At 43.4% G+C, this 14973-nt stretch overlaps 1 protein-coding gene across 8 annotated transcripts in view; it reads left to right on the forward strand.

The window, feature by feature from the left end:
- The window catches only part of BCAS3 (BCAS3 microtubule associated cell migration factor), a 214736-nt gene that overhangs the window by 174026 nt on the left and 25737 nt on the right, over nucleotides 1-14973 (forward strand). For 7 of the 8 annotated variants that reach the window (XM_085876802.1, XM_085876799.1, XM_085876801.1 and 4 more), the window contains one exon: nucleotides 14350-14514. The exons of the other annotated variant lie outside the window; for it this stretch is intronic. In XM_085876802.1, the coding sequence (XP_085732928.1) occupies nucleotides 14350-14514 (165 nt within the window). The remainder of the gene's footprint in view (nucleotides 1-14349; nucleotides 14515-14973) is intronic. 8 annotated transcript variants of the gene reach the window in all.

Genomic DNA, 14973 nt, shown 5'->3' on the forward strand with positions numbered 1-14973 from the left:
GATGACATCGTCAATATCAGTTAAAACATGAAACGGAGCCATCTGTCGGGATTTCGGGCTTGTTTGCCCACGTCAGGACAGCATCGCAATACATATCTAACCAATAATGACCACATTTTTTGTTTAACTGATTTTCTGATGTACCATGTACACTGGTGTGTATATATATATATGTATGTACATATATATATATATATATATATATATATATATATATATATATATATATATATATATACATATATATATATATATATTTCCACACAGTAATGAAAAACAAAACGTGCGCTCAAAACGTATTTATTGATTATACAAGCATGTCAATAATAACATACCAATAATAAACATTATTCCCTCAAATGTTCGTGTTTTTTTTTTACTGGTAGTAAAAATTAAACTATTATAATACTGGTAATATTGGTTTCATCCTTACTGTATACCTACTTTTGCAGCCCCCTGTAAATATATATATATATATATATATATATATATATATATATATATATATATATATATATATATATATATATATATATATATATATATATATATATATATATATAGTACCATGTACTGATTCACAAATGTTGTACGAACTTTATATATGCAATGGTACTTTACATACTTTATAGACGATTTAATATTCTAAATCGTACGTACTTTATAGAAAACGTGTGGATTGTTGCTGTCACCGACTTACTGATAATATTCCACTTTTAACCACACCCATATAGGTCTGATTAGCCTTGGTCAAATGTGTCAACACCCACATCAGGCTGATTAACACTCATACTCCAAAGGAATGCAGTTTTGCTTATTTTTCATGGAATCCTTTCAAACTTTTAAAATTACGATAGCAAAGCATGTTGCACCAAGTAAAACTCTGTCTCGTGGTACCAGTCATTGCCATTGACAGAGGCAGCTTGGAAATATGCCGTCTGAAAATTATTATTATGATTATTATTTATTATGATTAAGAAGAAGATTTGCCAGTTTTGTCCAATCTCGGTTTTTTGCTTTTTTGGCTTTCACCATGGTCTGGAGAATTGAAAAGTGATCCCTGCCTCGCCAATCAGCTGAAAAACCAAGTTGACTCGTATGTAGCCAAAGGGACCTTTTGGAGAAGATACTTCAACTTTAGTTTTGTATATTGTGGGTAGGAACGACTTTTTTTCTGCGGCATCCCTACATCGAGAGTGCAAGCGCACTCTCTGAAAGCTTTGTTGTTTATCTTGTACTATAGGAGTGCAATATATAAATATGTGCTTGGTACATATTTTACTATGGCATGTACTGCATGAAAAAATTAATGGTGCATATTGTAACGGCCAGGGTTTGACATGAGTGGGAGCGCTCGAGTTCCTCTCGAACATCCGGTCCTGAAGCCACCAGCCGCGGATAACTCCATGGCTTTGTGGGTTGCTAATCAACCACGAACGCCAATTGGTCCTGCAAATCCTGGCAGGGTTATCACTACTTCAGGTGGTACCTTTCCTTTGGATAATAGTATCAAGGAGGGCTCGTGTCTTCAGCGCACATTCATGTTACGACTGAGCAATTCAGTGAGTGTGCACTGGCTAACAAGAGCAAATTACTTGGAGTTCAACTTCCTGGCTAACAATGCATGTGGACTATGCTAATGGAGGAAAAGACGTTACAAACTGGGTACATTTACAATTACAAGAAAGGGCGAGGAAAGGTATGTGGTACAGCAAGCAATGGTTTTATTATAGGGGAGATACGTACAACAGGAAGAAGCAAGGACAGGGTGAGGTGTGGCAAAAGAAATACAGTTATATACAAAAGAAGACACAGGGCAGAGCGACACTGATTTTTCCAGCAAACAGGTAAATAGGCTTCAGCTTCATTCTATTTTTAGGGATACTAGTGCAGAGTTTATAACCTGATAAAGCGAACCCCATTGAAGGTTTATTTCACTTTCACTCAGATCAAAGGGACAATCTTTACTCAATTATGGTGAAAAAAATTGAAACTCTCAGAATAGAAATAGTAAAGGACTTTTTGGAAACTGACTGTGCATGTTCATCTTCCCCTTTTTGTGGTCCTTGTGGACACTTAGTTTCTGGGGATTTGAATATAATTAGTAATAGTGAAATTAGGGATCTGATGAAAATGGGAGCTAAATATAGGGAACCAGTAACTCAACCATGGAGATACATTAGGTCTTCAATTGTGGATTCTGTGTTTAATTTTGTTAACAAAATGTGCACCAAGTTTAAGTTATCTGTAAACAGTTTTAATACATGGTTTAACAGAGTTGTGGAAGTCCTAGATAATAGGATTAAGTTTTTTTCGTAGTCGGGGCTTGCTTTTACCGGGTCGGTCTCAAGCAGTGTTGAACAAGCTGAGTGTTCATAAACACATTTGGGATCTCCTTGATAGTAGATAAGGCTGCTAATAATTTTGTTGTGGTTTATAAAAGGTTTTTATGCAAAGGTTTTATTAAGAGAGTCAGGCATTGATATGGTTATTTTCACCACGAGAGGAAATAGCACAAATGTTCCTTGTCATAAGTCACTCTAAGATATGATCTCTGAACATCAGGAGGTTTTCATTAATAATTTCAGTATTAAATGTAAAGAAGTAAATCCTTGTATTACTCTGCTTTTCTGGACCCCTAAGGTTCATAAGAACCCGTACAAGTAAAGGTTGAAAGCAGGTGCCAGGCATTGTTCCAGCAAACAGTTATCGGTTATCATTAACTCAGGCTTACAAGTTGTTCGAGAACAGTTCAAGAAATATTGTTTAGTAATTGAGAAGAATTCTGGTATTAACACTTCCTGGAGCATTAATTCTTCTTTAGAATTCTTCGATAACGTTAGACGCTTCGATATCAAGTCAGTTGAAGTTTTTGAGTTTTTCTACTTTATAAACAAATTTGGATTTAGTGCTATTGAGGGATTCACTCTTCAAAGTGATTGACAAGGTTTTTTTTTTAACTCTTTTAGTAAGTTTTTATGTGTTCGGTTTGATAGAGCATTCTTTTCTAAAAATACACTCAAGTTTTTCATTGTTTCGATAAGCAGAAGTTTAAGGATGCTGTTAATTATATTTTATTTAATACTTTTGTGTCTTTTTGTGGGATAATGTTTGAACAGGTTCAGGGTATTCCCATGGGTGGGGGTTGGAGCCCCCTACTTGTGAACATATTTCTTATTTTCTGTGAATTTTCATTCATGCAGAAACTTATGAAGGAGAAAAAAATATGGATTTGCTGAAAAATTCTCTCCTCCATGACCATGTCATTATATGGATAATATTTGTGTGGTTAACTCTAATTTTTTTGATGGGCAGCTTCACAAGATCATGGTTTCAGATTGGGGAAGATATGAGTTGGTGGTGAGCAGCTGTTTTGAAGACCTGAAGGGAAGAGTGGGATTTAAGAGAGTGTGGGAGTTTGTTCCAGTTGGCCTGGCATGCCAAAGGCAGAGAGTTTGGAAAGCAAGGCAGGATGCCAAACCATATCAAAAGCATGATATGTCCAGACAGACGGCCCTGAACTCACGTCTGATATTGAGTGCCTCCATCCATTGTTGGGTGAGTAGAAGCAGCATGTCCATGGTGGAGTGACCTGGTCTGAAACAAAATTGGTGATATGAGATGGGGTTGGTGGAGAAATGGAAGGATTTCATATTTCCTGGGATGATGGATTCCATGACCTTGATGATGATTCAAAGTAAGTTAAGAGGTCTGGAGTTAAAGGGATCAGTTTTTGCACGTTATGCCATTTTTAATTTTTTTGGGGTTTCCACTGTCGAGGCTCGTATGAAAGCGAACACACAGAATGCATAAGGGGAGCAGGAGACAAGAAGGGGGGAAAGGGAAGGAAAAAACAGTGTGGAACAGAGACTGTGGAAGGGAGAGGGTTGGGGCAAGGTACACAGGGTAAACAAGATGGACACTACAGCGAACTTTCAGGAAGGAAAACAGGGAATTTGTCGGAGGTGGATTTTAGGTGGAGTCATGGGAGGAGAAAATATCATGGTTTTGGATAGGGGAAGATAAGAGGTGGTGGTGAACAGCTGTTTGTTTTGAAGACCTGGAGGGAAGAGTGGAATTGATGAGAGAGTGTGAGTTTATTCCAAAGGTGGGGGAAAAAGAGGAATGAAATGGTGAAGGTGAGCAGTGATTCTTATTTTGGTAGTTTTACCAGAAGGGGTTGCTGGCAGACATTGAGCACCCTGCGGAAGTATGGGGGGACATATCGCAGACAGAGCCGGGTGGGCGAGGCCAGAGAGGAGATGGGAGAAGACAGACAGACCACCAACCTGCCTGCGGTGAGAGAGTGAGAGACCCTAAGACTCAGGCTCATCGGGGGAGATACCAATGATCCTAAATGCCTTTGTTTCCACAACTTGAAGCTGAGAAAGGTGAGAAGTGGGAGCACCAGCCCAGTGGGGAGAGCAATACTCCATCAGGCTGCAGACAAAAGCTTTGTATGTAAGTCAGTAGCTCAGGTGTGCCAAGGAAGGACTTTGCTTGACGGAGGATTCCCAGTTGGCGACTGGCTTTGGAGGCCAGGTTGGAAATGTGGCTTTTCCAGGAAAGATCATGGCAGATCGTGAGACCCAGAAGCTTGGAAGAAAGGACTTCTTCCAGAGGATTGTTGAGAAAGTAGATTTGGTATGGGGGGGGGCGGGGTTCCAAACGGTCCTTTCGGAGAGACATAGTGAGAGTGTGAGATTTGTCAGGATTGAAAGACATGTTCCACGTGTTGCACCAGTGTGTGATTTTATCCAGATCTGCAGAGAGTGAAGAAGCTGCTGCTTGCTGATCTGAGGGATGACAGATGGTACGACAGCGGGTGGAGTCATCAGAAAAGAAAGAGGATTTTCCAGAGAGTCAGAGAGATCATTGATGAAAACCATAAAAAGAACAGGGCCCAGAATGCTGCCTTGAGGAACTCCAGCCTGGACAGGAAGAGTGGATTTAATCCAATGATGTTGGCAGATTTCCAAGAAGATAGAAGATGACCTCGGGCAAATTATTGGGTGAAAATGGTGGAGAGAGGATGTGAAAGAGCAGCAGAGCAAAATTTTAGGACACGCGAGCTAATGCCGTCTGGTCCAGTTGCAGAGTCATAGTCGAGGGTTGAAATAACCTTCTCCACCTTCTCAGGTACAAAATGGACCGATTCCAGGAGTAGTTGGGTATGACAGGGAAGGATGGGTACCGAGAATGAGGTGTTGGGGACACAAGAATTGGAAGCAAACATAGGATTGAGGCATTCAGCCTTATCATGAGCGGAATCGGCTGTGATGCCATTTGAAGAGGGAATGGTTGGAAGGGGGAGCATACACCAGAGACCAACGTAAATATGGTGCCATCAGGTTATAGAGAAAGGAGACGAGTTTGAAAGTTCATTCTTGAGGTTGGACAGATGTTTTTTGGCTCTCCTGTGAGTTAAGGGTGCCTTCGGTCAGATTTGCCTTCTGGGAGCAGAATGCAAGTTGTTTTAAGGTAACTGCCTCACCACAGGATTCAGTGTACTTGGGCTGGGCGGATGGTTAAGATAACTGAAGAGGAGATGGGATGAATTTGTGGAAAAGGGAGAGTAGGGTCCTGTGGAAGAATTCCCAGGCTGAGTTAGCATCAGGGGCAGTAGATATCAGAGACCAGTGCTGAAGCGGGATGTCTGCTTCCAGTCCCTGCCAATCTGCCTAAGTGAACTGCCAGACTTGCTGGCATCGAGGCAGCTTTTTGGTAATACCCAGAGAGATGTTTACCTTCACAAGCACATGATCAGATGAACCAATTGGAGCAGAGGAAGAGCAGGAAACATTTGTGGGAAAGTTGGTCATCACCAAGTCCAGAAGGGAGGATTTGCCATTTGGAGAAATCTGGGTTGGAAAGTTCACAGATTGGGTCTGTCCTATGAAGTCACAGAAGTCCTTTGCTGAAGTGCCATGGCTGTTGAGAGAGGTACCAACACCGAGCCAATTTTCATCGTGACAATTTAAATTGCCACATACGAGGAAGTGAAAGTGGTTCAAACAGATGAGTGGTTCAAAACTTGTCCAAGTCATGAGAGAGAGACATAGACAGACAGTCATGTCGATGGGAGTTGTCACTCTTGGGAGTACGATACAACACAGACAAAACTGAGGTGGGAGAGGAGGATAAGTCACAGCGAGAGGTACTCCTTGGGGATGGGAGGTGGAAGATCACATGAACAGTGAGAAATTGGGTTTTTGATGTAAAGTGCATCTCTGCCATCAGGGCGTGGTTCAGACCTTTCAAATTGGAGGAGATAATGACCGGGGAGAGACGCTAAGGAGTCAGGGACGTCCTGTGGGAGGAAGGATTCTCTTAAACAGATTATGTCTGGTATATCTGCAGCGGCCTGAATTGAGAGATTTATTAGGTTAGAGAGGAGTCCTCAGATGTTTGAGATTCACACATTTACAGATTTGGGGTGGGGGGGGGTGGGAGGTATTGGGAGGGTGCAAGAGGGAGGGGGTAGACTTTGCAGGGGAAAGGTGAGGGTTTTTGGGAGCCAGGAAGGTTTGTGTGTGTGCGGTGTGTGGGAATGGGTTTGGGGTGTGGGGGAGGGCTTGTATGTGTGGGGGAAGGTTTGAGAGGGTGGGTTGAAGAGGGATGCAGAAAGGGGGGACATGGAGCTTTGAGCAGGTGGGATGTGGGTGGATGCCTATTCTGATTCCAGATTCCCAAATTTGACAAACGGAGATAAAGATCATGGTATGGGAGATAAGATCTCTTGGTGTTTGTGAGTAAGAGTTTTGGGAGGGTGTGAAATGATTTGGTGATGTTTATTGTGGTGAGAATAGTGTGTTTTAGTGGTTTACTGCTATTGAAGCCATCAAAGGTGTTTTGCATGTGGTTGGTGAAGAGGGCATTAGTGAAGTGATTTGATCGGAATCCGTGCTTGGCGTGTGAGAGTGGGATGTTGGGGTTTGTGAGTGTAAGTAATAGGCGTTCTGCAACGTTGGAAGGTGTGCAAGGTGATGTGATATATGTGTTGCCCTACACACCTATGCGAAAGGTCACCAGTTTTAATTGAAAGTTGGTGCCAAAAATGATATACGAGGTATGTTCAAAAAGTATCCGACCTTTGTTCATAAAAAATACTCGTATCCAGATACAACAAACTTACACTAATCTCCTTCAAAGTAGTCCCCTTGGGCTGCCACACACTTCTCCCAACGGTTCTGCCACTGTCGGAAGCAGCGCTGGAACGCCTCTTTTGGGATGGTGCGCAGCTGGTCCGTCGCATTCCGCATGATGTCTTCTCTGGACTGAAATCTCGTCCCTTTCAGGGGCATTTTCAGCTTGGGGGAAAGCCAGAAGTCACACGGAGCCATGTCGGGAGAGTAGGGAGCCTGACGAAGCACAGGTGTGTTGTGTTTGGCCAGGAAAACTGTATCAAATGTGAAGAATGGGTGGGTGTGTTATCGTGATGGAGCTGCCAATTGACCGCTGCCCACAGGTCCGGCCGTTTGCATCGCACAGCATCACGAAGGCAACACAGTACCTCTTGGTAGTATCGTGCATCAGCAGGGTCCTCACTTGGTCAATGAAGATCTCATTTCGGGATGTTGAGGGCCTACCAGAACGTGCTTCCCTTTCCACTGATGTGCGACCATCTTTGAAGCGGTTGTACCACTCTTTTATCTGTGTGGTGCCCATTGCTTCGTTCCCGAAGGCCTGTTGAATCTTGCGGATCGTTTCCACTTGGGAATCGCCAAGCTTTACACAAAATTTGATGCAGTAGCGTTGTGCAAGTTTTTCCGTCATTTTGTCAAAAACGAAAATCCGACGGCTCTCACTTACACTTCCTCACTCATCGGCGGTCTGTCGGCGACCGACAGCTTCTGCAGGCGGGAAAATATTCACGCATACGAATTAGGATCGCCTACATACGTGCACCAAACCACGCCTCCCTAGCTTCATTTGTTTACGCACGAAAAATTAAGGTTGGATACTTTTTGAACACACCTCGTATAGCATGACATCTCAAAAATGTTGTGGATGTGTTCAGCTGAAACTTGGTGGATGAGTTGGGGAGGTTCCAAGAACAAGCCGATTAGATATTGGTTCAGGTCCAGATTGCAGACCTGGCCGATCAGTGGATACAAAACGTAAACTGTTTAGCTTGGTGGAGGTATGCGCTCTACCGGATGCCGTTGTCATTGATTTCTGTGTTTTGTGTTTGAATCATTCCTACTATGTCTGGTGCTTTGGGTGTTGGTGTGTTGTGATTTAGGTTGACTTGTGTGATGAGGTGTGCGATTTCTGGTGTGTAGTTGCGGTTGTGTGCTTTGATATTACCCTTTGGAATGTATTTCGTAACTGCGGTAGTGATGATCATATTAAACCGTTTAATGTGGATGTCACTGTTGGTGGTGGTGGTGGTGGTGTTCATGTTGAGTTGTTGGAATTCTTGTTTCATATCATGTTTAAACTCATCCCATATTGTTTTTTTGTGACTGGTGAGTATTTTGTTTTTGTTTGGGTTAAGGGTGTCATCGTAATAATTTCCACATCGTTGTGGTGGAATGTGATGGAAAACAGAATGTCGTGTGTGTGTGTGTGTGTGTGTGTGTGTGTGTGTGTGTGTGCGTGCGTGCGTGCGTGCGTGCGTGCGTGCGTGCGTGCGTGCGTGCGTGCGTGCGTGCAGGTCTGGATCATTCATTATGAATTATGGATTTAGTTGTGTCGCAATGGTTTGGCCTCTGGTGATGGGCATACCATGCCATGTTCTTGATGTTTAACTCTCCTCTGATGATGGTGTTTGGGAGTGAGTAAGGTTCTGGAGTTGTGGTGAGTATTTGCTTGGTGCAGTGGAGTGGATCTTGTGGTGTGTAAATGTTTACAATGTCCGTGTGTTCTTTGTTTCCAGTTTTAATTTTGAAAGCTTCACTTTCGAATGTGTTGTCTGGTCGTAGAATTGTGTATCTAATTGATTTGTGTATGTATGTCTGTGATGGGGCCTCCCCCTCTGATGTCTGGTCTGTCCATCCGTATCAGTGTGTAGTTGGGAATGATTGGTGTGTTGTTTTTCTTGTATGACATATGAATGTTTATAAGGGTGAAGTGCTTACGTTGCATGACCTCACTGATCACGGCATCTGTATTGTATTGGAGGATATTATGAAGGAGGTTTACGAAGGCTTCAATAATTATGCAAAATAGTATCCACCGACTGCATCCATTTTATGAACAGATGAGGTCTGGTAGGAGGTTAAGAAGTTTGATGCGCCGAACCAGTAGATATCTGAAATCATTTGTTCCGTTTTCTGCTCATGTTTTTAATGATAGTCGGTAATATTAAAAGGGGTCAATTGGTGGTGGTGGGGATACTGTAGTTGTCTGTTAAATTGTTCCCTTTGTGCAATTTTGATCATTTGATAGTGGGTTTTGTTGTACTATTGTTGTTGTTTTTGTCATCATTTGTTATTTTAATTGCATTGGGGAAATTAATTGCACACCTTTTTTATTCCGAGGTTATGCGATTTGTTTGACAGTGCGATCTTCAATTTGTTTTTATGGACAAATAATAGATTTCAATTCAATTTGAACGAGAGCAAAGTCGATGGCGCGCCATCACAGATCCCCACTCTTCCCACCTAAAGCTAAGTTGGAAGATGCCAAAACGTTCCACCTGGAATGACCCAATGTCAAATTTTGAGTTTAAAAAGTATTCTGTTTTGACCCCTGTGACCCTAAGTCCCCACCCCCTGGGGCATGAACCGGGGGTCAAATCCAAAAAAATCATTACCCTTCCTTGCGTCTCCCGATGTTGACTGCACGTAAAAAGTTTCATCAAGAAATGTTTTAAAATGTGCCCATCATCGCATTTTTGGGTATTTGACCTTTTGACTCCTCCCCAAGGCCCCAAGGGACGGGGCCAAAAATTATCCTGCTCTCGCACCTTCTTGCGATCTGGTGATTATAACTACCAAGTTTGGTCAACTTCTGCACAGCCGTTTAGGAGGAGATGGTGGGACGGACAGTAGATAGACAATATCCCCCACTTCTGTTTCAAAAAGCGTGCGGGTAACACGAAACAATGGTTGCAGCACATAACACCAGAACACATCAGGAAACAATGGGGTGACTCCGAAATAGCAGTCATATGGGTTATGAGGTGCCGTCTAGAATGGTTGGGCTGGCTGTATTGCAAGGATGCATGACCATCACACAACAAAGGTGAGCCTGTTTAGCACATGAGGTGGACCAGGAGGAGCTGGAGGGATGTGATTCAGATCATGCCATTGGAAGATGAGTGGTACGATGTAGCGACTGCTCGGCAAGCTTGGTGGGTCACTTATTGTGAAGGCCTGGAAAATGAATTGAGTGGAAAAGGTCCACCACCCTCTAAACAGCTAACCATCGAGTGTAGTGAATGCAGAGTATTTAGAAGAGAAGATAACAAAAAGCGACACAAGTGCATCTTAGAGAGACAGAAGCCTGATGGTGAACATCATGGAGCCATTCAGTGTCTGTTGTGTTGCAGATGCTTTCACAGCCGTGGAGGACTCGCTGTCCACAAGCGTATAACTGCATCACAGTAAATGCCAACTCTGATGAACTCTCACCTTGCTCCCCACTCCCTTAATGGTGAGGGAGGGGTAGAAGGGTGGGGGAGTTGTGTGCCCATAATAAGGCAGGGAGTGTGAGATACGAGAGTACAGTACAGTATTTATATTACACACAAGAATAGATCGGAACCTTTGTTTTAATCATTATCTTCAAACATGAATGGTTGTGAGCATGCATTGAAGGAAACACGAGTTACAACCATTTCCATAAGCTTGGAAGTATTTTTATTTGAGAACAAGTAGAATACATGTTTTGCAACATGATATCATGGTCATGTTTGGTTCGACACCAAATGTCGATATTGCTGCGGATCAGGGGTTCGAGGCTTGCCACGAGGGGAAGCACTCTGGTCCCTCCCGAACGCCCGGTCGTGAGGCCGCCGGGCACAGATAATTCCGCGCACCGACAGGTTGCTAAGCAACCATGAACGCCGATTGGTACCACCAATCCTGGCAGGGTTACACGACTCCACGTGATACCTTACCTGTGGATGGCCATACCAAGGGGACTTTTGTGCCCTCGGTGTGTACTTGCGTTAACTTACCGTAACAGGTGCAGCCGAGCGGAGCTGCAAAGTACGCACCGGTTAATAAGAGCCAATTAGTGAGGTAAAACTGCCCGGCTAACTACGTGCGGACCATGCTGGACCAATGGAGGAAAAGACAGAACGAGTTGGGTACATTTACAACGTAAGCAATTTATTTATAAAGCGAGGCTGAGGAAAGGCATGTGAACAATAATAAAAGGTTTTATTACAAGCAATATGTACAGCAGGGAAAGCAAGGATTTGTGGGGTGCAGCAAAATATAATACAGTTATATACAAAAGAGATGACACAGGGCAGAGCTGAACCGATACTCAACTTCTACAGTTTGATTATGCTAACATGGCAGGCACCATCAGACAAACACCCGAGGAAAGTAGAAAGCAAAGAAAGATGAACCTCTTTGTATCTGGCGCGGTCGATGGATCAACGCAACCAAGTCGCTTAGGAGAGGGAGGACGGAAGAAAACGGGGTGTCTATGGTGTGTGAGTGAGGGGGTGCGATGAGGTGCACAGTGATTGGCAGATGAGGCGGAGAGGAAGGTGTAAAGATGGAGGTAAAGGGGGTTGGGGGTGGGGTGAGGGGTGTCGGAAATGAAGCAAAGAACGCGTGAGGAGAATGGACTTAACGTGAGTGCAGGGAAATGTGCTTGTGTCATTATTCATTTGTGTAAAACGGCACTTCTTCTGGCACCTGGCTATCTATGAGCTCAGCTCAGCTTCCCCTCCGCTCAGCGCAACAACCAACGGTGATGTACAAATTGAGCCAGACGAGACAAAGGCAGGACCTGACGAAGAGCCAGATGAAGAGAGCGAGCATGTGGAACTCGGTACATTTATAATCAACACCGGAAATGCCCTCGTTCACCCCTGAACTTGGCCATGCGATGGAACACCAAGATTCAACATGGAGCGAGGCACCCAATCGCGCATCCCGTCCATGAGTGCATCTCCTCACTCCCACTGGTCCCGAAAGGTGGCGGCGGTCATCATTGGCAGCAGTGAGCATAGTGGTGAGTTTTGGCCTGGTGGTTGAGACGTCATTGTAGTGGCATCCAAAGCGGTGAGTGAAGGTGAGTTTTGGATGGCGGCGGTTGTGGTCAAGATTGTGCCATCGATGGTGATTGTAGGCGAGTTTGGGTTGTGATTTGATGTTGAGAGGAATTTGGGGAAGGCGTTGTGGTTGCAGGAACGTTGCAACATTGGAGTCCACGTATGGTGAAGGTCTGAGGTGATAATGTGGTTGAAGAATGGCATGAGGTTTTAATGGGAAATAGCACGCGTATGTTAATGAGCTGCTTGCGTGCATGCCTACGTGAAGAAGGAGAGGTCGTGTATGAAATAAAAAATAAATAAAATAGATTACAGAATAAAGAATGGGATAATATAAGATCGACCTAAAAAAGCCCTTGCAACGCATTTTGTCCCGTATACCCACTAGACATGAGGGAAGGGCTGTCTAAAATGGATACTAATGAAATAACTGTCGGGACTGCGATATGTTGTATGCCTTAGCCTTGGGGGAGTGCTGGCTTCGCAGAACTGCAACAATATCATCGAGATAAATTAAACAAGTTCGTTATCCTACGCATGTAAAGCTTAAAGCGGAGATTAAGTAATTGGTTCTCTCTGTCTGTCTGTCTGTCTGTTTGTTTGTTTGCCTCTACAGACGTCAGTTTATGATCGAGGAACAACTTCATTTCAATAGAATGTTATATTTTGAACACTAATCTGAATATGAATTGGAAAACAAACCTGTGGTTTAACATTACGTTGGCTCTGGATTTGTCTCGATCGTGCACACGCAGACACGAATGAGATTTTATTTTCATTCTTTCTGCCTCTCCGGCAGTCAAAATTGAAAATCATTCCAGACATGAAACTTACTGTTTTGAAGGACATCATAAAGGACACAAACAACAGGCATCCCACTGTTAATTTGCGATTGGTCACTGGCTTTGACATCAGTACAAATTTTTTATGACACAGACACTCGACATCAAAAAAAATTACATATATCGAACAAACGGTTTCAATTGGAGCACCTCGCCGCCATCAGAACATTTAACTTACATCGGATGTGGCAAGAAATGTGAATTGCTGCTCCTGGCTTGCCGGGTCAATAACAGAAGATTCCATTTGCATTTTTGCCTTACCATCCCGACCCCGTTTAGAACTTCGTGCGGGCACGGGCAACTTGCTCGTGAAGAACTAATGTTAAATAGTGTTAGATAAGGTGGTGTAAAAGACGCTGCATCAACGGTGGTAAACTTCCCCCCAAAATATCTTTTTTTCTACATCCTTTAAAATGTTTATTTTATTTCAATTGAATTATAAACATGAAGACTGGAGAACACAAATCGCCTTTTTGAAACTTTCAAAACCCTTCCACTGAGCAGTACTTGGCCAAAATATTACGGCGTTTAACATCATCATGACCAATCCAATTTGCCGCTCGTAGACCCCATCCCTGTCCCTGTTTCCAAAGACAGTGCGAGGTAATGTGTTCTTTGAACTCTCTAGTCTGTCCATCATTTGTCCAAACTGCACGCCATATTGTAAACACTGTTTTTAAACCCTCATGCCATTTTTACAAATTTGAGATACTGTATAAAACATACTGATATGTAAGAACAAGGTTAAACTTGTGAAACAGCAGCAGATTGCCATACTGGTGCTGATGAATACAGCACAGACAAACCTGGGTGTGATTCAATTCCCTTGAGAGAGAGAGAGAGTGAGCTGATTGGGAAGACTGAATGAGTTTACCCAGGGAGGGGTGGTGGAGGAAGTGCCAGAGTGGGGGAGGTAGGGAGAAAGCGAGCTAAGCCGGGGGTGGGAGGAGGGGGAGTCAGGATGAAGAGTGAGCTGAGGGAAAGAGAGCCACCTGCGTGATGGAGTACACCTTTAGATGTGTGTTCACATGTGTGGAGCAGTGACTGATCTGTGATGGGAATCCCCACTCCATTGCATTTCACTTATCCCTCAACTCCCGTAATGCATCCTGGCAGCTCCCCTCGTGCATGCCACTTCAGCTACCTTTACCTTCGATCACAATGTCATGAAAGGCCTTAACTCTGCACAGTTCTGTTGTCCTTTTCTATTTGAAAATGTGTTTAAAAAAAAAAGGTTTGGCCTTAAAAAGGTTGTGCGTGTGCGTCCGTGCGCTGTACGTAGTGCGGTTTGTTATGCGTGTTGTCATTTGTCCGTGTGCACACCAGGAATGTTTGAACAGAACAGTCTCCTTTTGGAGGTTTCACACAGCTGGCCGGATAGTAGTGCTATCGGACGAGGGGTTACCGATCCGGTTGACGAGGGCCTGCGTGAGCGCATCGCCGATGCCATGGTGGAGTCGCCTGGAGTATGTCCACCCGATCACGCCGTCGGTACGTAACTCCAATTCGATAAAGATTCATTTCGGTTTTCACACACCTCCAATATTTTATTTTTGTTTTTACTTTAATCATTCATTGTTGACATTCAATCCACTCATCCTCCCCATCCTTGTCACACTGATAAGTTATCTCTAAATGTGCAGGCCATTTTGTGCTCTCGTTGGCGATCGCTACACGTAACCTTTATAACACGACTTCTCTAACGTTCCAACTTTAAAAGTTAATGTTGATATAATGCTCTCCCCTTCCTCCCAACTCTCCCTGTTTCTTTTAATACCCTCTTCCACATTATCAACACCTTATTTATTTAAAAAAAAAAAAACGTTCATAGGTCCTCAGGATGATTTTAGAGGGTTCATTATTCTTGGTTCTGTTGATGAACTCTTGAAATATTATCCAATCATATTATATAGATTCCACGATGGTCACCTGTGGGTCAAGCCTTTGCAG

Source organism: Eptatretus burgeri, chromosome 4 (genome assembly GCF_056783735.1).
Source record: "Eptatretus burgeri isolate ZD-2024b chromosome 4, Ebu_testis_v1, whole genome shotgun sequence".
NCBI lineage: Eukaryota > Metazoa > Chordata > Myxini > Myxiniformes > Myxinidae > Eptatretus > Eptatretus burgeri.